The 21,922-nt window shown below is 39.1% G+C and overlaps 1 protein-coding gene across 4 annotated transcripts in view; it reads right to left on the bottom strand.

Moving 5' to 3' along the window:
• Window positions 1–1,055: 1,055 nt before the first annotated feature.
• The window catches only part of LOC136268288 (endoplasmic reticulum membrane-associated RNA degradation protein-like), a 37,574-nt gene continuing 16,707 nt past the window's right edge, over window positions 1,056–21,922 (bottom strand). For 3 of the 4 annotated variants that reach the window (XM_066063576.1, XM_066063579.1, XM_066063577.1), the window contains 15 exons: window positions 17,558–17,579; window positions 17,443–17,516; window positions 17,301–17,398; window positions 16,893–17,023; window positions 16,734–16,848; window positions 15,472–15,574; window positions 15,391–15,420; window positions 12,305–12,442; window positions 12,108–12,257; window positions 4,121–4,182; window positions 3,816–4,049; window positions 2,584–2,719; window positions 2,296–2,387; window positions 2,149–2,244; window positions 1,056–1,568 (listed from right to left, as the gene is read on the bottom strand). In XM_066063576.1, coding sequence (XP_065919648.1) covers window positions 1,430–1,568; window positions 2,149–2,244; window positions 2,296–2,387; window positions 2,584–2,719; window positions 3,816–4,049; window positions 4,121–4,182; window positions 12,108–12,257; window positions 12,305–12,442; window positions 15,391–15,420; window positions 15,472–15,574; window positions 16,734–16,848; window positions 16,893–17,023; window positions 17,301–17,398; window positions 17,443–17,516; window positions 17,558–17,579 — 1,620 coding nt within the window. In that variant the 3' untranslated portion in view covers window positions 1,056–1,429. The remainder of the gene's footprint in view (window positions 1,569–2,148; window positions 2,245–2,295; window positions 2,388–2,583; window positions 2,720–3,815; window positions 4,050–4,120; window positions 4,183–12,107; window positions 12,258–12,304; window positions 12,443–15,390; window positions 15,421–15,471; window positions 15,575–16,733; window positions 16,849–16,892; window positions 17,024–17,300; window positions 17,399–17,442; window positions 17,517–17,557; window positions 17,580–21,922) is intronic. The other variant, XM_066063578.1, reaches the window with a different exon arrangement.

Raw genomic sequence — 21,922 nt, 5'->3', positions numbered from 1 at the left:
AAAACCTGACTATTAACACACAAAGCTTCATTAGTGGATATGTACTAACTTCACCAGAGTAACTTCACAGTCCTAAAGCTGTACAAACAAAATTTGCACCAATTATTCATCTATTTAATGCTATCAGTACATGTCAAGTTTTTGATGCCCAAAATATTCCATTTTGGGTAGCCTTTGTCATGCTGGCAATATTACAGGTGGTAGTTATGACAGGGACAGTGAGTGGGCTTCTTGTTGGAGTATAAAATGGAGTAAGAAGATTAGTGAAATAAAGAGGTCCTCCTCCCGCTCAAATCACTTCCAAACGAAGTATTCTGATTCTCCTAACATGATTTGTGGTGGTCAGATGATACTAGTCTCGCGTGGCCAGAGTGTGCTTTTTTTTTTCATTTGGTCGGGAAAAAAGTTCTGAATTTTTTTCTGACCAATGAAAAAGAAAAAAAGCAGTCTGACCACGCGAGACTAAGATGATATGAGGTAGGTAGAGTCTTTAATCTATAGTGGACCTTAAAGTGATGGGTGTGCACATCTGCTGATATGTAGCACAAAGTGTGCTTTAATTAAAGTGAATAACTGATCCAATACATAGTCACTTGTTAGATATTGTATATATAGAGGGAAACTGGCAGGGGAAAACTGTCAATTTGCCAAAATCTAACCTGCTAATTTCTCATAGCACTTGAGACCATTATAGCTAAAGAGTGAGCTTGAATTTGTCAAAGTTTATTTCACCAAATACAATTTGGCTGGCTATTCGCCAAAGTTTCCTTCTATACAGTACTACACTGCCGTCTCCCACAGCTTATTACATAAGTAGCTATGTAGTATTGGGTTGTCTCTCAACACACATCAGCTTGCTGTTAACACATATCTGTACTACCATTCCACATGTACAGTAAAGATGCAGCCTCTGCTTGTTCCACTCCCAATTTCACTATGTATGATACTAGTGACCAGTTACATCATATCAGGAGATTATAAGACATTAAATCGTGATGGAACTGGTCAATCATACACTACTAGCAATGATGTGTTAAAGTTTAGATGGTCAACTGTTAACTAAAAACATCAACTGATCATAACAAATCCAGAGACACAACTAGTACAATTTCAAAAAGAAAGTTTCATAAGTAGTAAAGCTCGGACATCTCACAATCAATACATGTGTACACCAGATAATTGTCCTACTGGACGGAACAAGAGCTTATCACACACAAGTACAGCCGTGTAGACTACTTGAACAATATTACAATAATTATAACAGTTAACTAAATTTTACTGCATGCACAGAGCAAATAATACCAATGAAGTTGTGTATGTAGTCTTCGAATTATAATGTTCATTATACTGCACCAAGCATGTAGCTGTTGACCTGAACAACTTGTTGACATCACTGAAGTCATGTGGTAATCATGTGACCTTTACTGGATCACATGATCAATGCTGGTAGACTGAACAATTTGTTAGCAAACTCCACACACAAGGTGTTGGCCACATCCCAACGATTTTTGTTAGCAGATGTTTGTGAGTTAAAGTTCTCTGTAAACTGCAGCACCTTCTTGAGGCTTCTGTGATGACAAAAATTAATATCAAATACAACTAGTTGATGTGGTCCACCTGCCTATAAAAAAGGAACTGTACAATCATTGTCTGAGCATGTACTCAAAATTATAACAAGTTTTGTTAACAATTTGCCAAATTTTTTCTCCCTCTTTATGATCCATTGATGGCCATCAAGCCACCAAAAGCACTTGAAGAAATAAGTCAACGTATCATTGCACTTAAAATTCTTGTTGGATACCATGACAACAACTATCAACATTATCTTACATGGCTAGAGAACAAGTTTAAATTTTTACTAAATTCGTGAAAAAACCTGTCCCAGATTAGATACTTAATGTATTAAATTTTTACTGCACAAAATGATATAACGTACAGGTGGTCTATATAAACAATTTTAGCTGTCCACTTCACAATTGCCTGCTTAGTCAGGTACTCATTTCCTAATAAGGTTGTAAGCGGTTAATTTCATTATAGCCAAACTACACTTTATCAAGCCACTTAAGTGTTATCCATGCAAACGAACACGAAAAATAGACTGACTTTCATGGCTTCTCACTATGTGTGTTACGGTGTGTTTGTAGTTACCTGATGGTCTTGTTGTAGTCATGGTGACAATATCTGGTGATCTGGATCATGACCACACCCACTAATAGCCTGGAGGAATCCATATAAATGGCACAACTGTTTATAACATTACCATAGCAACATTACAATATGGGTGTGGTCACTGACCTCTCTTGCAGAAGCTCATAGTTGGTTCTTTGCCTTGACCGAAGAGTCTTCTTCTCCAACTGATCTTGTCTAAGTACCAACATAGCATCCACCTGTGATCAGCTCATGGTTAGCATGCACAACAAAGAGTCACACCTCTTATAATATACATTCATGTTGAGCTGATATGTTAAAAACAACACAAGGATACAAGGCACAATGACTGACTCCTTTTATCTAACAATATTTGTTATCTTCTTGTTCACTCAGGTACAGCTCAATACGAACATATCATATCCTATAGCTCACCTGCAGGATGGTGGTATAGCAATGGTGGACACACCTTCTCAGTAGCCCCACCCACTCCAGTACCTCACGAGCCACAAACAAGGTGTTGGTGATCCAGTGGAACCATTTGTCTTGTATTAGTGTCTTGATCTGGTGACTAACAAATTAACCTCTTTAATACAATAGGCTGAACAATTATCTTATGGTATATGTTGGAGGTGTCTATTACATGGTTCAGGTAACAGATATTTTTGCTGCTATCACAATTACTAAATCTGTATCCAAGTTTAGTAGCACACTAAATCTTCCATGCAAACAAAATTTTAATGTTTATGAAGTCAAACCACAAAATTTTCTATCATTTAAAATCTTTTTCATAAATTCACAGCTGACCCATTTTATATTACTGATAGAGAAAGCAAGTGGGAACATTAAATAAATGTACAATTGTTAAAGTGACTTGTTTCTAGTAATTACAGTTGACTCTCATTTAGACTATGATATAGCTCATTTAGAGGGTTACTAAATCACTTAGTCACCTGACATGCTCATTTAGTCACCTACACATGTTCATTTAGTAACCCGCCCTCAGGCAATTTTGTACGTGAAAAATAATTATAACACAAAAGGTACACTGGAGCACTTGATAATACTGTAATACAATTCTTCTCCGTGTTCTGCGAATAATTCTGGAGAAATAGTAGACTAAACGGCGTATCTACTATAGCTCTAGCTGTTACTCTGGTTACCGGTCGAATAATTATTTTTGTGGACGCTGTAAGGACTTCAGGAAGAAACCGTTCTGCTGTTCTGCATTGCTCTTTCATGCCACCCTAATGCTCTGGCTATAAAGGTATGTACTTTAAACCATAGTCTAAATAGGCTAGACACCGTGACCAACGGGAACTAAGCGATTTAGTAACCCCTCTGACCCTTAGTAGCGCCTCGGGCCATCAGGGTTACTAAATCGCTTAGTTCCCTTGGTCTTGGTGTCTAACTATTATTTATCCTGAAATTGAAATGATTGTTCTATTAGAGTATTTTGAGATGTATAATTATACGTTCTATTAGAGTGCTCAACACAAATCGATGGTCTTCACCTATCCATTTATTTGAACACTTTTTATCATACCTGAGATACGTCACATACTTATTATCATTGTCACAATCAGAAATTAGGCAGAAGAAAAGTTTGGTCACACACAATACACTCTGACTCTTTTCAACACCTAATATGAACAGTTAATACTTACAGTTCTAGTGGATTACTGGCTTTACCAGCTCCTCCCACTAGTTGCTGCTGATCAGCCACTCCCACTGATAATTGTTTTATCTGATTAGCCACTCCTCCCACTAGTAATTGTTGTTGCTGATCAGCCACTCCCACTGGTAGTTTTACATCAGCTGACAACTGTTGTTGTAGCACTTCAGCTACCTCAGTCACTGCCACACCCACACACTTAACTGCCTTCTGTACAGGATCCCGTCTGTGTGAAGTGATATCATGATAATTAATAATTGTATAACCACACTGTTACCATGACAACCACACTGTTACCTGTGTAGATCAGTCATCTGGTGACCCAATAGGTGTTGGAGAGCATCAATTAGAGACAACAACTAAATGATGTTAACACAGGCCATCACTAACTAGCACATTCAAATAAAATATCACAAAGCTATAAATAGTAACAAACTTTTCATATTAACTGCTACTGTTTGTATATAATTATAATAATGTTATAATCAGGTTGTATAACATCATATGTACCACTTTCACACCTCAGATCAAAGGAAAGCTAGTGCATATATATCACATATTGCAATGGTTCGGAAAAGTTAACAAGATATACGCACTGTACCAGTGTGTATATCTTGTTAAACACTGGCTTAACGAGATATAGTAGCAGTGCATATATCTCATTAAGCCAGTGCGTATATCTCATTACTCGAGATATTGCACACCTAATAGGAGTGCACACTATATCCAGAAATCATTAGATTTCTTTGATGTTATCTCTTCTCATATATAGGGAAGTAAGCAAGCTGTGATTGTGAGTTTGAATTTTGCCAAACAAGCTGTGATTGTGGGGTTCAATATTAATGCATCAACAGTAGTTTGTTTTTTTGTTTTTGTAAATGTAGTGATTAAAGTAACATAATTAACACTAGTCTCTTAAAATTGCAATATTAGCAAAGGTAAAATCAAACTACTGTTTGATGTATTAAAATTGAATCCCACAGTTTGGCAAAATTCAATCCCACAATCACAGCCTACTTGGTTCCCTATATAAGGGAAGGGTATAGCAACTACACATTTTGCCAATTAGGCAAGTCTGCATGCTAAAGTAGAATATGCTAGTTATACCACAGGCACTCGTGCTTTGCCTGTATATACACACTCGCCCTTGGGCCTGCGGCCCTCGGGCTTGTGGGTATATATCAGGCAAAGCACTCGTGCCCGTGGTATAACTATTACATATCATTTTATCATTCCAGAGTAGTAGATTTTGAAGAAATTTACTGTAGAAGTTATGCAATAAATTATTGGGACAATCTGTTTTATATGTAATATAACACCTCACCACATGGCACCAGTAACAATTCTAATTAATGACTCTCTCGCACGTGCACAGGTAATTACATAAATACAATTATAGACTGCTAAGAGAGTATTAAGTACAGTGTTACATCACTCCGTCCGCAGGTGAGGCTTGACCACAAGCCTGTCAATTGGAGAACTTCTTAGGATGACGAAGATTTTGATGCAGATTATACTTGTTGCTCATCCTCTTCTGTTGAGTCAATTCTTGTGATGGTGTATGTTCTGTGACTGTACTTGCTGTTTCATGAGGTACATCATCTTGACTGATGTTGAAATTCTATCATTTTCATTATTTGTTTCCTTTAGTTGATTATCGGTCAGAAATTGTTCAACCCATTTAGGGGGGCGACCTGGTCCTCTCCTCTTCCCACTGTACCAAAAGAAGCCTGCAGAAAAGTTTGGTGGGCAAGGCTTGACACGTGATTGGTGCACTTGAATGCCTCCCTCTTGTTGGCAGTACACTTTAGAAATGCTAACATCTGGTCCATTAACTGCAGTGAATCGAGAGGGGCCATGCCATGGTCGGGACAACTTACGAAGTCGCCCTGTTTCCTCTGCTGGAAATTTTACCATAACCCAATCACTGACACAATAAGTAATACGCTTCAGCTTGTAATCATACGAGGTCTTGTAACACTGCTGGGACTTCTGTACAGCCTTTGCTGCAATCTCACATGCTGAACTAAGTGAAAGAGACAATTCTTCCCTGTAATCCTGTGTGTTGCCCAGTTGTAGAGAGGAGGGCTTCAATAGAGCAGCATCAGTAGGGATTCTGCAGTCTACGCCAAACAGGAGGTATGAAGGCTTTTCACCTGTGGAGTCATGTGGGACATTTCTGTAAGCAAACAGTATTTATCCCATTGAGATCCATAGGTGGCAGCATGTTTCAGAAGAGCAGTCTTTAGGGTGCGGTTGAAACGTTCTACCATCCCATCACACTCAGGATGGTAGGCTGTGGTGTTCAATTTACGAATTCCCAGCTTTTTGCAAATGTCAAGCATTAAAGTAGACATCAGGTTTGTACCAGTATCTGAAAGGAGAGCTTCTGGTACACCGAACAGTGGAATGACCTCCTCTGTCAGTAACTTGACGAGTCTAACTGCTTTCTGGTCTGGCACAGGAAATACCAAAGGCCATTTAGTTAAAAAGTCTACCACATGATGGTTCCCAGAGTCAGTAACAGGTAACTCCATGACATCTACTCCCATAATTTGGAAGGGACGCTGAACTGGAATAGGGGAAGGAGGTGGTCTGTTAATTCGTCTGTTTCCATTGACTATTGGACACTGTGGGAAAGAAGCACAGTGTTTGGTGACATCACTGTACATGCCTGACCATCACCAATGCCTCACTAAGGACTTATAGAGTTTCTCCCCTGAAAAATGTCCAGCCATGGGGCCACTGTGGTTCTCTTCTATCAGTTGAGTTTGTAACTTTTTTGGAACAACGCATCAACAACAGTGGTTGGTTTTCTGGTCAATAAAGTACAATACTCCATCTATAATGGCAAATGATTGTGCTTGTGCTGCAATCTCTTTTGCCTTAGTGTGGTCATCTGGTAAGGTATCATTGCACAAAAATTTAATGATTTCATTAATTTCTGGATCCTGTTGTTGTGCAGTGCCAAAGTCTGTTCCTGCAACAGTTTGGCTATTGTAACCTTGTTCACTGTCTTGTTGAAGCAACTGAGAGATTTCCAAGTCCGATGGAGGGATGCTACTATCAACTGCTGCTACTTGTACATCACATTCAGGGGAGGATGAGGGTAGTTCACTGTGGGGGTTACGTGATAATGCGTCTGCACTGGAATTCTCTCTACCAGGACAGTACACAATCTGCACAGACTGGACTCCACTTGCATATACCTTGCTCCACCAACAGGCATGCTTTGCACTTGGACTGGATGTTTCTAAGACTGCTTTCACAGCGGAGTGGTCGGTGTAAACTGTAACATCATGGCCGTAAAGGTAAGCATGAAAGTGGCTGATAGCCCAGACAACTGCGAAGGTTTCCAGTACTGTGACAGCGTATCTCTTCTTGACTGTTGACAAAGATCTACTGGCATATGCCACTGGGTGCAACCGATTGTCCTCTTGTGTCTGTGAAAGGACTGCACCTAGTCCCTTAATTGATGCGTTAGTTTCCAGTGTGAAACTTTTGGAGAAGTCAGGATAAGCAAGTACTGGTGAATTGATTAAAGTGTCCTTGAGTTGTTAGAATGATTGTTGACAGTCTGATGACCAGTTGAAGTGTGCATTTTTCTGAGTGAGCTGGTGTAGGGGCTGTGCTATTCTAGCAAACCCATTGATGAAACGACGGTAATAAGAAGCGAGGCCAACTAATTGCCTAACCTCCTTTACAGATGTAGGGAATGGAAAGTTCTGGATGGCAACTACTCGGCTGTTGTTAGGAGATATTCCCTTTGGTGTGATAGTGTGTCCTAAATACTCGACAGTTTGACAAATAAAATGGCATTTAGATGGCTTGAGCTTTAGTCCAGCAGCTGAAAAGCATTGCAGCACTTGTTTCAAGTGTGCAAGGTGGTCTTCAAATGTGTCTGAAAAAATGATGACATCATCTAAGTAAACTGCCACAAAGTCACGACCATTCTCTGGATTGAGTCCCATGAATACTTTGTTCATAAACCATTGAAAAACAGCAGGGGCATTCTTGAGGCCAAAGGGCATTACAGTAAACTCATAAAGTTCCTGGTGAGTGACAAATGCAGTCTTCTCTCCTAAGTCTGGATGCATCTGCACCTGCCAGTATCCAACTGCTAAGTCTAAAGTTGAAAAATATTTTGCATTTCCCAGTTGGTCCAGGAGATCATCAATTCTGGGTAGAGGAAAAGTGTCACTCTTGGTAGCTAAATTCAGGCTGCGGTAATCAATGCAGAAGCGTAATGACCCATCTTTTTTTCGTACCAATACAACTGGGCTTGCCCATGGACTATTTGATGGAGTAATCACATTCTGTGCTGCATTTCTTGAAGTTGCTTGGCTATCTCTTGCCTGGCTGCAAAGGGGGTACGTCGTACCAGTTGACGCTTGGGTTGGGCTTCTCCAGTATTAATTTCCATTGTCACTACGTCTGTCTCACCCCTCTCACAATCCTCCAAAGCAAATGTATTGTGATACTCACAAAGCAAGGAATATAGTGTGCTCTTGTCTTGCCAAGGCAATTCAGCACCAATCTCTGCAAATGACTGAGTCAATTTCCGCTGACAATCACTTGTATCAGTAGAGGTAATATTCCCTGCCCTTGCTAATGGTGGAGAATCTGTACTTCTTGGTGTTGGTACTATTAGGTTTACTTCAGAAGCCATACCCAGGCAAGTGGTTTTGGCAAGCTTGCAAGTGGAGCCTGTGGGGTTACACAATAAACCTTAGTAAATCCAGCAGCATTGCAATGTACTAGTGACTCACCTAGTTCCAGTTCATTATGGCCTCCCTTCATAAAATTGTCAGTTTGTTCAGTAGCAATGGGCCGCTGACTTCATGATTCTCCAACTTCACTGACACTAAAGTACCACTACGAGTTGTTAACCTTACAGATTGCACCAATTGGATCCGAACACTAAGTGCTGATGGAGGGGGTTCAACCTCAGGATCACGATTAGGCTTGTTAGCATCTACTTGTGGGTGATACTCCACAATGCCAAGCTGACGACACACTCCTTCTGAGAGTAGTAAATCATCAAAAGCATCCATCTTGACATACATTGCTGTGTGCATGGTTTTGTCAACCAAAGTTACATCAAGGTCAAGTTGTCCATCCAACTTAAATGTGCAGTGGTCATATGTGTGGGGCAGTTTGTCTGCTGATTTGAACTGTTATTTCTTAAGGCCAGCAACTGCAGCTACTTTTTTAAACAGTTCTGGGCCCATAATAGCAAGAGTACATAATACCTAAATATATATATTATGAACTCTTGATAATAGTTATATCAGCACCAGTATCTATCAGACCTATGGCTGGTACCCCAGCAATATCAACCTGTACCCTTCGAAGATGGCTTCCGTGGTCAGTGACACGTACCACACTAACTGAAGCATCAGTCAGAATCTAAAAACTGCATAGGATTGGCTGTGTTCACCCTAGGAGCTGCAGATGTTGAAGTAACAGTACATGCCTTTTTGGGCTTTGGTTCCACAGCAGTGCTTTCACTTTTGCGTAGTTTACATTGTTTTGCAATGTGATCTGTTTTACCACACACATAACACTCGCGTGGAGATCTAGGATCAGTAGAGTTAGTAGGCCGTGAGGAAGGACGGTAACCTGAAACTTACCTGGAGCTCTGAGTTCTGATCTGTCTGTATTGCTGTTGCCTGAGACGTCTTAGCTCCCTTTACCTCATTTCTTCATGTTTGGCTGTAATGCAGAGCTGCTTGTAGGAAGTAGATCCAGAAACTGCTGGGATTTCTATAAGAGTTAGTTTGAGTCCTGCTTGAAGTTGACTGAACAAAAATGCATCTCTGGTTTTGATGGAAAGGTGTTCCTGGCCATATGCAATTTGAAATGATCTCTCTAGTCGAGTAATGTAGTCAGATACACTCTCTTTGTCCATTTGAACAGTATTCCTAAATTCTTGGGCAGCCAATGCACAACTACCAGGATCTAGGCATACTTTCAATGCTTGGACTGCTGTAGTAAATGACTGTTTCTCTTCAGACGATAAAAGACTATATTCTCGAGCTGCCTTTCCTCGCAAATGTCCAGCTAGTTGCATCACTTTCTCCTCATCACTCCAATTGTTCCACTTTGCTGCTTGCTCAAGTGTGGGAAGCCAATCATTAAACCAGAGTTCAGGATCACTGCCAGTGTATGCATCCACAGGAGGGGCTTTACCTCAGTGTCCATGACTGACTGTGCTCTCTTCTGACAATACACTAGTCTCAGTCACTTCACTAATAGGATCTGGAACAACATCTGTGGCATGTGATGTACTTGTGAGCACTTTCAATGTAGCAATCTCTGCATCCTTCTCCTCAATCATAGCTTCATGGGCCAGCAACTGCTCACACTTCTGTGGCCAAAAGCGCTTGGCCTTTGCTGTCTGCTGTTTTAGCGATTTCTTAAGCGCTTTGACCTCCCCTTGCAGTTCATCGACTGCTTTTAAGTTTATGCGTGGCAGCTGCTAGCTCCGTATGTAAATCATCTAGTGCCGCATTTCGATTACTCAAATCAATACAAAGGCTTTCGATTTCTAGGCGCACCTCACGTAGTAGTTTGTGCAGCGTTTCTACATCGTTGGGTAATTCATTAGTGCCATGCGATGTCACAAGAGCTTCAGGAACCACATTGTCACTACTAACGTGCTCCATCTCTTTTGTGACAATTCCAGTGTCATTTACAAGATACAGTCTTGAATCCACTTTACTAACCACAACTTGAGTGTTGCAAGGCTCATGGCCAAGTTGAATCAACTTCCCGTCAATGACTTGTCTCACTGTTGACGCTGACCCCTCTACGGAAATTCCCAACGCTGTCGCTAATCGACATAATTGATGACAAGCTTCTTCGAGTTCAGTGGCAGTGTTACTCCATCTGGTGGTTGTTTGCATTCGTCGGTATCGGACCCGGAGAGTTCATCTTCTTGCACTTCCGCGCTATTGATGCCTGGAGAAAAATCGTCCTCTTGAGACATGATTAGTCGCCTCGATCCAAGTTTTTATCTTGTTTGGACCTCCAATGTAATATAACACCTCACCGCATGGCACCAGTAACAATTCTAATAAATGACTCTCTCGCACGTGCACAGGTAATTACATAAATACAATTATAGACTACTAAGAGAGTATTAAGTACAGTGTTACATATATATTAAGTGTCAAATAATGCACAATTTTATGATAATATAACAACCACTGACTGATTTACAGAAATTTGTGACTTGATTTAGAAATTTACCAGTATAGCCACTTAATTCATTTTGTATTTAACAGCTGATAAGGGTAGTACTTGGTCTTTTTTGTTGTTTACTTGTATTTTTACAGCAACTATGTAAAGAATTTAATTTAGTTGTGACTTTAGATTAAAAGTTGCAATTTTAGGGATCCTTCCTGATTTTTATTCTCCAGCTAAAGTACATTTAGTATTGCAATACTACACTTTCAGATACCTCCTTTTCAATTCCACAACAATGCTAGCCCTTTTCATACAATATGTGACTTCTTTATCAAATGGCTAAAGTTGTGAAAACAATCTGTGGACTTTGAAACTGAAATGAAACACCCATCATTTTATTAGCTATTAAGTTTTTAAAATATATTAAGTCACAGAATAGTTACTACATAGTATTACCAAGAGTTTTCATAATATAAAAAGAGAGGAGAGTGTCCTACTTCAGTATAGCCTGTATAAGCGTATCTCGAAGTAATGCAGTAAAACTTTGATTTCTTAGGATATCATGTCAACACGTAAAGTGTTAAGGAGTGTTGACAATGTCATCAGTGGACTGCTTATTGAAACCATAACTACAGTGGTAGTGAAACTTAATGCTGAGTACATACCTGACCAACTAACACATTGAAAGTGACTATAATTAGGTATTGCATCACGAGATATGCATTTATACAGTTAGGACACTCTCCTCTCTTTTTACATTATGAACTCTTGTTATTACCATACTCTAGCTACTTCACTAGAGCACAGGGCTACACATAGGTCTGGTCTGTGACAGCATGCAAAACGTTTATTATGACTCAAGTCAAATTAAAAATGTTCCACTATGATAAACGTGTTAGTCTGCTGTTAGGTGTTCAGTATCTGTTATCCTAACTTCTGAAATTTTATAGTGGGCAAACCAAGCAAGAAGAGTATTTGTCCCATTCCATGTTATTGAAACCAAGCCCTACAAATGGCAGACTAGTATGGTTGTTACACTATAAGCATTATTGCATGATGAAGCCATACTACAAATCCTATCTATTAGACACACCTCTCTCCTCAGGATGGATAGAGGATGATAGAGTGAATGATAGTCAATGATGATGTCATGAGGTGTAGGTGTGATGTAGCGACCACACAATGTCATGGCAACAGTGATCACATGACTAGCCATTATGGCAGATATGTGATAAACATCCACCTGTAATGAGGATCATGTGATGTGATGATATCATCAAACACACCTACCTCTCCATGACTGATGTGGTCACGTAAACGAGGCCCCTCAGGGTGTACTAACAAGTCTAATAACATCTCCATATAAGGAGCTCCTAGTTCCTGTACTAATTGATTAGTACTACCATCATCCAGTCTGTGTATCATCATCTAATGTGTATCATGTGAGACAGTAAACTGGGGGTTTCCCTAAGAATAAAAGTGGTGAAACAAGGGAATAGCAAAAAGTAGTGAAACAAGAGCTAGAGGTTGTCTACAACTGGGATTAAATGTTCACTAGTACGTATATCTGCAGGTATAGACAACCTCTATAGCTCTAATTGTTTCACTACTTTTTGCTATTCCCTCATTTCACTACTTTTTTATTCTTTGATCCCTAATCCAACTTAAAACTTTAAATTTTTATTTCTACTTGTTTGTTATGACTAATGTACACCACATCCGGCAAAAGAAAGAATGGCTCTAGACATACCATAAAATTTATTGTGTCTAACCAACAATGAATTTCAAAAAGTTCAGTGGCTATTACGTTTCATCTTCAGCTATGCTCTGCTCATTACACAATGATACTAGTGAAGAACATTACGAGAGTATCTCCACCATCACTATGGAAAATACAGGCAATAAGCATAATAGCTACCACCACAGGCACAGGGAAACCTATCATAGTACCTGCACAAATTGACACCTTGTGTTATCAGTGAAAAAACAACAACAGGGTATTACCAAGTCCATGATGTGTATATTGTGTTGGCGAAAAGGCACACCTCAGGACGAAACAACATCAAACAGTGAAAAAATCAGGTTCATAGCCTTATAAATATGCTAGGCTGAAGGCCTCATATGGAGACATCAGTTAGTTCAGTTAAATAGATTTTTTTTTAAACTTCCATAGAAATTTGTCGGGAAGATTCGCTCTAAAAGGTATTGTTTTGAAGGGAAAATGAAGTTTTTTTGTTTTTTTTTGAACGGCAAGAAAGCCCAAACCCCCATGATATTATTATCATACTGTATAATGACAAGTACACAAAAGATTTTGGAATTTTCAACTAGAGTAGGGACCATAGCACATCGATAAAAAAATACTGAAACAAGCTGGAGTAGTGCATGATATTGAATTACAATAAAACAATAAGAAGTGTTATATCCAAAGAAAGAAATGGTGCCGCACACCCCAGTAGAAAGAACAATCATTATTGATGAAAGTGTGTACAAGTAAAAAGATTAAATGCATGTGGGTCCTCACAACCACAAACAGAACCAAGTATGGAGCCATTGTGGGCATGGCAAGGAAAGACAAAAACAAACAAACAAGCAAACAAAAAAAACAGACAAACCAATACAAAAATAATAAGCTACAATGCAAGTATTATCTAATCAGTGGCCCACTCTTTATAATCCCTCGCCAGAAAGATCCTTCTTGAAGCTGAAATACTGGCAGAAGCAGCATCATCCAAACATTTCTTGATAAAATCTTTCGATATATTCGTGAACAAAATTTAATAAGTTAAGTAGATTCTTGACAGAAGATAACTGGTAGTGGCCCAGCACCGTTATCTCAATTGTATCATAGTAATTAGCAATGTTAAGGCAGTCAAACCCAGCCAGCAACTGAAGGTATTCAACTTTATTTTGCTTTCTGCTTCGAACAGCCTGAATATGAGCAGAAGAGTCCAGAGGACAAATTAACTCCAACCATAGATACAATAATGCTTATCAGGATTGGAAACGGAAGTGGGTGCACGTGGGATCCGTGTTTCGCTTACTTTTGGTACACCTTACTACAAAGCAGAGCAGTTTCACTGGATAAAGTAGGCTCTACTTATTAGTTATGGCCATGAGACATTCACTCGGCGTACAAATTAGTTCAAATACTTACTAGTGAAAATGATACAAGCAAAAATTTTGTCAAGTCCGACCCGCACTTTTGACTGACATGGTTTTAAAAACGAAATTTACAACCAGCAGAAACGTTTTACCTCAGTATATTGCAGTCTAACGGCTCCATTAGTGTGTAATACAACCTCGTAGTGAAGTAGTTGAAGTGAAATTCGTACAGAAAGTGAGTTGTTATCTGTACCAACGCAGTAAGGCGAAATACGGATAACATCAAAGGCTGTGACGTAACATTGGGGATTTTGTACACAAATGATGATGTAGAATACTTCCGTTTCCAATCCCGGTAAGCGTTATTCTATCTATGCTCCAACAAAGTGATAGAAGGACTCTGGGAATTGTGTATCACAATATCTGGATGGTAAGAGGTGATTAGGAGATAAGTTGGAATTGTTGTTTGAGGGGGCATTATCAGCATAGGGTAAATCAGCATATACTATAATGTATGGAGCATTTGCAAAGACCTCAACAAGAGCAGAGGCCAAAACAGAGAGAACTAGATTATACCTATAAGTATATCGTTGTTGGTTTAGTAATTATTGTCTGAAAAGTGAAGTATCCATTATGCTTCGTCGTTGGCTATGTTCAACCCGTTACACAGCAGTACGAATCAAGAACTGTTCGAAAAGCACCTCTGCTATCAAAATAACCACTATCAAAAATATGGACGATTTCCGTTATGAAGGGAAGCCATCATGTGCTACCACCACATCAACACGTTGCATTATCAGCAAAGATGAATGGGACACAAAGGAGGACACTGGTAAGTCCATGAAGAATGCATTGTCCGTACTGCAGTATGCCAAAAGGCACCTCTCAGGCCGAAGCAATGTCAGACAGGGAAAAAATCAAGCACGTAGCCTTAGCCATTTTCAAGTTACGCTTGTTTGAAGGCATCAGGCATCAGTCAGTCAGTCAGTCAGTCAATCACTAAAAAATTCCATTGAATATATATATATATTTTTAAATTCTGTAGCAACTTGTTGAAAGCATTTCGGGTCGATCTGAAAGCTTGTTTGGGCTTTGTTTTACCTAACCAATATCATCAGGGGAAATTGAGGCTGTTCTTTGGGTGATGTTATTTCGTGGGCCACACCTACTCCTTTGTGGTCCCTACTATACAGTACTACTGTACTGTTACTGTACTGTATGATTAACCCTCCAGTGTGATAAACTCTTAAGCAAACAACACACAATCTCACCTCATCAAAAGTGGTGTACAACTGTGTTGACTAGTGGGTGTAAATATGATGATGTTATTACATGGATCACATGATACTAACTTCAGCAGTGAGTAAACGATGTGGACACTTGTTAACGCACACAAACACTCGCCTGAGGGAATGTTCCATCTCTGATAGGAGTAGTGGAGTGGAGATGTGGTACCTAAATTGAATAATGTGTCCATAACAATACCAATAAGGCTGGTGTAGGGCCTGTATGGCAATCACAAGGTAATGCCTGGGGTGGTGACTTACAATCTTTTTTCTTTGAACAAGACTTACTTGCATTACTCCAGCCTATAATAGCCCTATACTGAGGAACAATTGTACATCTACTATGCTGAGGACACAGCTAAAGAACTGATGCTAGTTGAACATCATCACAAAAACTGTGTGATGCATGCAGAGTTGGGGTAACTAGTTACTTTTGCAAAACTAATAGATTACATTTTAAAGTAACCAGTAATATAACTAGTTACATATCTTGTAACTTACATAGACCAACTTGTCATGTTTATTTGAGTTCTCACAGGTGACAGGTCCAACTCTAGTTTTCTTAGCTTGTTATAAGTGGGGCTACTCTGACAACACAACTTCTCACAAATACCAGATTACATTATGTCAACACACACACAGGTGCATGGGACAAAAAAAGCAACTAGTTACCTTATATTCCATGTAACTTAGTTCTGTAAAAGTTACTTTCTTATGCTTGTCTGTTAACTTTTGTAACACACTAGTATGATTAGTTATAAAGGGAATAATAGAACTGTATATTATGCACTTCTCCTATTAGTAGTTACTTATAACCAAATGGCCAGTTCAAATAAAATTCTCTCTGATACACAGCCTTAATCACGGAGTACAGAATGTATCCACTTCATTAATTTTAGCTGTAGCATGTAAGGTACAAAAATTGCAAAGAGTTTTAGTTTTTAAAGCTACTAGCAACCATTATTGTAACTAGTGTTGCTTTATGGAGAGAAGTCAGTACAAGTTACTTGACATATGTATATACATTACGGGGAATGCCCACAATTGTCAAAGAGAGTTTTCACTTCATAGTCATTGATGTAAGGTAAATCCCCTTGATGCTAAGTTACTGTTCTATTAGAGTAGTTACTATAGCTTGACTGAATACATTAGAGTTCTTCCATCAGCATTAGACACATGTATACAACCAATACCACATTGCTCAAAGAGATGAAGGATGTGTTTCATTAGATAATTGAATTAGAATTTCAACTGAATAATTTAATTACTTGGTAAATCCAAAGAGAGATCTTCGGTACACCCTACATGCCCATGCCCTCTTAACTTACTGTCCACTACAATACTCATTGATGGCCTTGTACCATAATTGTCTCTTTGGTGGCAATACAAAATAAGACTGATCAATTAAGCTAATCATATCATTCTTTGTCATGTCACCATGCCCTAAGGATACTCCATGAAGATTGGATGATATTGGGGATGCTTACCATCACATGATCCACTGATGACATCATCGTGTGATAATGTAAGTAGCTCCCTGTGTTTAAGCCACACGCCTTTATTCTGCAGCAATATCCGACCAATGGTAGCCACCAGTACTAACAGCAGGTGACCAAACCTGCAAGAAACAGTTAGAATATGCAGCAATCACAGGAGCACTAGGTAAGGTATACACCTCTCTATAACAAGCACTTTATGACCAAGGAGTTTATTTTAAAATAAAAGGCTTTCCACTTTCATTAGGTAATAATGTATGAAGCCAGCTAGTGGTGTAGCTAGTACTAAGGAACTGCCTTTGGGGAAGGGAGCTTACTTTTAGCTGTACAACCATCTTTAAGTATCCACATTCCACTATAAACACACAACTGAACAATATTAAGTTAATGACTACTCACTGCATGGGGATTTCCCCAGGATAAGGGAAGCCATGCCATATAAGGTTACGAAGGTTCAGTCCAGTTGGAGGGCCAATCAGGCATTGTAAACAATACATCTATAATGGATCACATGATGTCATGTGATCAGCAGGTGACACACCAACTCCTCCCCAAGGCAATGTTTAAGTTCAGAGGTTGATAGGAGATCACGTAGTAATGATGGACACTGCTGAGCTATAAACCAGATCACACAATCATTAGTAACAAGAGCTCACCATCTGATTGGGTCAAGTAGAGCTGTGGAGGAGGATGATATAAATTAATGTATTCGATGAGGTAAAATTATGACAAAGCAATAATAATTGGGACCTAACCACTGCAATGAGGTGGTCTTATTAATGAGGTCATGAAGTACTCCTTAGCTATGTTTGGGACCTACTTGACATGGTCACTATAATGAGGTGGTCTTATTAATGAGGTCATGAAGTACACCTTAGCTATGTTTGGGACCTACTCGACATGGTCACTATAATGAGGTGGTCTTATTAATGAGGTCATGAAGTACACCTTAGCTATGTTTGGGACCTACTTGACATGGTCACTATAATGAGGTGGTCTTATTAATGAGGTCATGAAGTACACCTTAGCTATGTTTGGGACCTACTTGACATGGTCACTATAATGAAGTGGTCTTATTAATGAGGTCATGAAGTACACCTTAGCTATGTTTGGGACCTACTCGACATGGTCACTATAATGAGGTGGTCTTATTAATGAGGTCATGAAGTACACCTTAGCTATGTTTGGGACCTACTCGACATGGTCACTATAATGAGGTGGTCTTATTAATGAGGTCATGAAGTACACCTTAGCTATGTTTGGGACCTACTTGACATGGTCACTATAATGAGGTGGTCTTATTAATGAAGTCAAGAAGTACACCTTAGCTATGTTTGGGACCTACTTGACATGGTCACTATAATGAAGTGGTCTTATTAATGAGGTCATGAAGTACACCTTAGCTATGTTTGGGACCTACTCGACATGGTCACTATAATGAGGTGGTCTTATTAATGAGGTCATGAAGTACACCTTAGCTATGTTTGGGACCTACTCGACATGGTCACTATAATGAGGTGGTCTTATTAATGAAGTCAAGAAGTACACCTTAGCTATGTTTGGGACCTACTCGACATGGTCACTATAATGAGGTGGTCTTATTAATGAGGTCATGAAGTACACCTTAGCTATGTTTGGGACCTACTTGACATGGTCACTATAATGAGGTGGTCTTATTAATGAAGTCAAGAAGTACACCTTAGCTATGTTTGGGACCTACTTGACATGGTCACTATAATGAAGTGGTCTTATTAATGAGGTCATGAAGTACACCTTAGCTATGTTTGGGACCTACTTGACATGGTCACTATAATGAAGTGGTCTTATTAATGAGGTCATGAAGTACACCTTAGCTATGTTTGGGACCTACTCGACATGGTCACTATAATGAGGTGGTCTTATTAATGAGGTCATGAAGTACACCTTAGCTATGTTTGGGACCTACTTGACATGGTCACTATAATGAGGTGGTCTTATTAATGAAGTCAAGAAGTACACCTTAGCTATGTTTGGGACCTACTTGACATGGTCACTATAATGAAGTGGTCTTATTAATGAGGTCATGAAGTACACCTTAGCTATGTTTGGGACCTACTCGACATGGTCACTATAATGAGGTGGTCTTATTAATGAGGTCATGAAGTACACCTTAGCTATGTTTGGGACCTACTCGACATGGTCACTATAATGAGGTGGTCTTATTAATGAAGTCAAGAAGTACACCTTAGCTATGTTTGGGACCTACTCGACATGGTCACTATAATGAGGTGGTCTTATTAATGAGGTCATGAAGTACACCTTAGCTATGTTTGGGACCTACTTGACATGGTCACTATAATGAGGTGGTCTTATTAATGAAGTCAAGAAGTACACCTTAGCTATGTTTGGGACCTACTTGACATGGTCACTATAATGAAGTGGTCTTATTAATGAGGTCATGAAGTACACCTTAGCTATGTTTGGGACCTACTTGACATGGTCACTATAATGAAGTGGTCTTATTAATGAGGTCATGAAGTACACCTTAGCTATGTTTGGGACCTACTCGACATGGTCACTATAATGAGGTGGTCTTATTAATGAGGTCATGAAGTACACCTTAGCTATGTTTGGGACCTACTCGACATGGTCACTATAATGAGGTGGTCTTATTAATGAGGTCATGAAGTACACCTTAGCTATGTTTGGGACCTACTCGACATGGTCACTATAATGAGGTGGTCTTATTAATGAGGTCATGAAGTACACCTTAGCTATGTTTGGGACCTACTTGACATGGTCACTATAATGAGGTGGTCTTATTAATGAAGTCAAGAAGTACACCTTAGCTATGTTTGGGACCTACTTGACATGGTCACTATAATGAAGTGGTCTTATTAATGAGGTCATGAAGTACACCTTAGCTATGTTTGGGACCTACTCGACATGGTCACTATAATGAGGTGGTCTTATTAATGAGGTCATGAAGTACACCTTAGCTATGTTTGGGACCTACTCGACATGGTCACTATAATGAGGTGGTCTTATTAATGAAGTCAAGAAGTACACCTTAGCTATGTTTGGGACCTACTCGACATGGTCACTATAATGAGGTGGTCTTATTAATGAGGTCATGAAGTACACCTTAGCTATGTTTGGGACCTACTTGACATGGTCACTATAATGAGGTGGTCTTATTAATGAAGTCAAGAAGTACACCTTAGCTATGTTTGGGACCTACTTGACATGGTCACTATAATGAAGTGGTCTTATTAATGAGGTCATGAAGTACACCTTAGCTATGTTTGGGACCTACTTGACATGGTCACTATAATGAAGTGGTCTTATTAATGAGGTCATGAAGTACACCTTAGCTATGTTTGGGACCTACTCGACATGGTCACTATAATGAGGTGGTCTTATTAATGAGGTCATGAAGTACACCTTAGCTATGTTTGGGACCTACTCGACATGGTCACTATAATGAGGTGGTCTTATTAATGAGGTCATGAAGTACACCTTAGCTATGTTTGGGACCTACTCGACATGGTCACTATAATGAGGTGGTCTTATTAATGAGGTCATGAAGTACACCTTAGCTATGTTTGGGACCTACTCGACATGGTCACTATAATGGGTAATGGTAAAACCAGGAACGGAGAAATAGGAAACGGGAAATGGGTGGAAATGGAATTCCTTCGCCGCAGAACACTCTTCAATTGTAATTTAAGGGGTAGAAGAGCACAGATTTTCTCATGACTTTGGTGCCCGAAGTAGCAGTGACTGCTGTATTAGAGTATTTTGCAACTCAATTGCTAAAAAATCATAAGCATATAACTGTACTAACAGAATGGCAATTGTATAATAACATGTTCCAAACTAAATAAGAAGCCAAAACTTTAAGTTGTGGCAAGTTTTTCTCACAACACAGCAAATTTTCTGTAATGTACCAAAATTTACCCTTGTGTAGGAAGCATGGTTCCTACACATGTAGGGCAACATTAAGAAATTTTGTAGGAAATATTCCCACACTGTTGAATTTTGTAAGGAAGATTCCTACACATGACATAATGTGTAGGAATAATTCCTACACTGCAAGAAGATGTCTTACACTTTGTGTCATGTGTAAGAATCTTTCTTACAAAATTCAAGTGCGGGAATATTTCCTGCAAAAATTCTCTAAAGTTGTACACGTGTAGGAACTTCCTACACAAGTATAAAATTCCTTCCAGCACTTTACCCCAAAATTATGATTTCTTATTTAATTTGGAATACGTTTAATGTGTTGGGTCAAATTTCTGATGGTGGATAATGCAGATCATCCTGGCAGGTATCAGTGGCTTAAACTGAAGTGACTGCTCTATTAGATTATAATTATAGTCAGCTAGCAAATGCACTGCCACTACAAAACTCAAATGACATTAAGGCTTAATCCAGGCTGACATGTATAACATTGTATTAAAATTCTCAAAAGCTTGTAATGACGTTAAACTTGTAATAATACTCTGATCATACTGTGATAGAGCAGTCACTTCAATTTAAGCCACTGATACCACCGAGGATACTGCCAGAGTGATACGCATATGCATTATATCCGCCATCAGAAATTTGGCTATTATGTGTAAAACCTCTAAAAGAGTTTACAAACACAGATAATCATACAGGGGTGCGAGGGATATAAGTAGAGTTCAAGTTCTTGCATAAAATCGTCAACATCATTAGTGATTGAGGTAGATCATTACTGCTAAAGGCAAGAAAGAATGTAAATATGTTTCAGTTCTAACTGGTGGACTGATAGCATAACGATAAGAGTGACTGCATGTACATGAGGTTAAGAGAGTTAGAGTAATTGGCAGGTTAAATGTTGGCAAATTTGTATCAAATTGCCAAATTCACCACAAAGTTTCCCTTATTATATATAGTACTTAGAAATTCTATTGTTAAACAATATACACCAAATAGCTAATTAGTAAAGGATTAAATCTTGCAAGTATTTGTACATCAATAGCATTAGACCAAATATAAAATTGCAATATCCTAAG

The sequence above is a fragment of the Dysidea avara genome, chromosome 10 (genome assembly GCF_963678975.1).
Source record: "Dysidea avara chromosome 10, odDysAvar1.4, whole genome shotgun sequence".
NCBI lineage: Eukaryota > Metazoa > Porifera > Demospongiae > Dictyoceratida > Dysideidae > Dysidea > Dysidea avara.
This window is presented reverse-complemented; position numbering and strand designations above follow the sequence as displayed.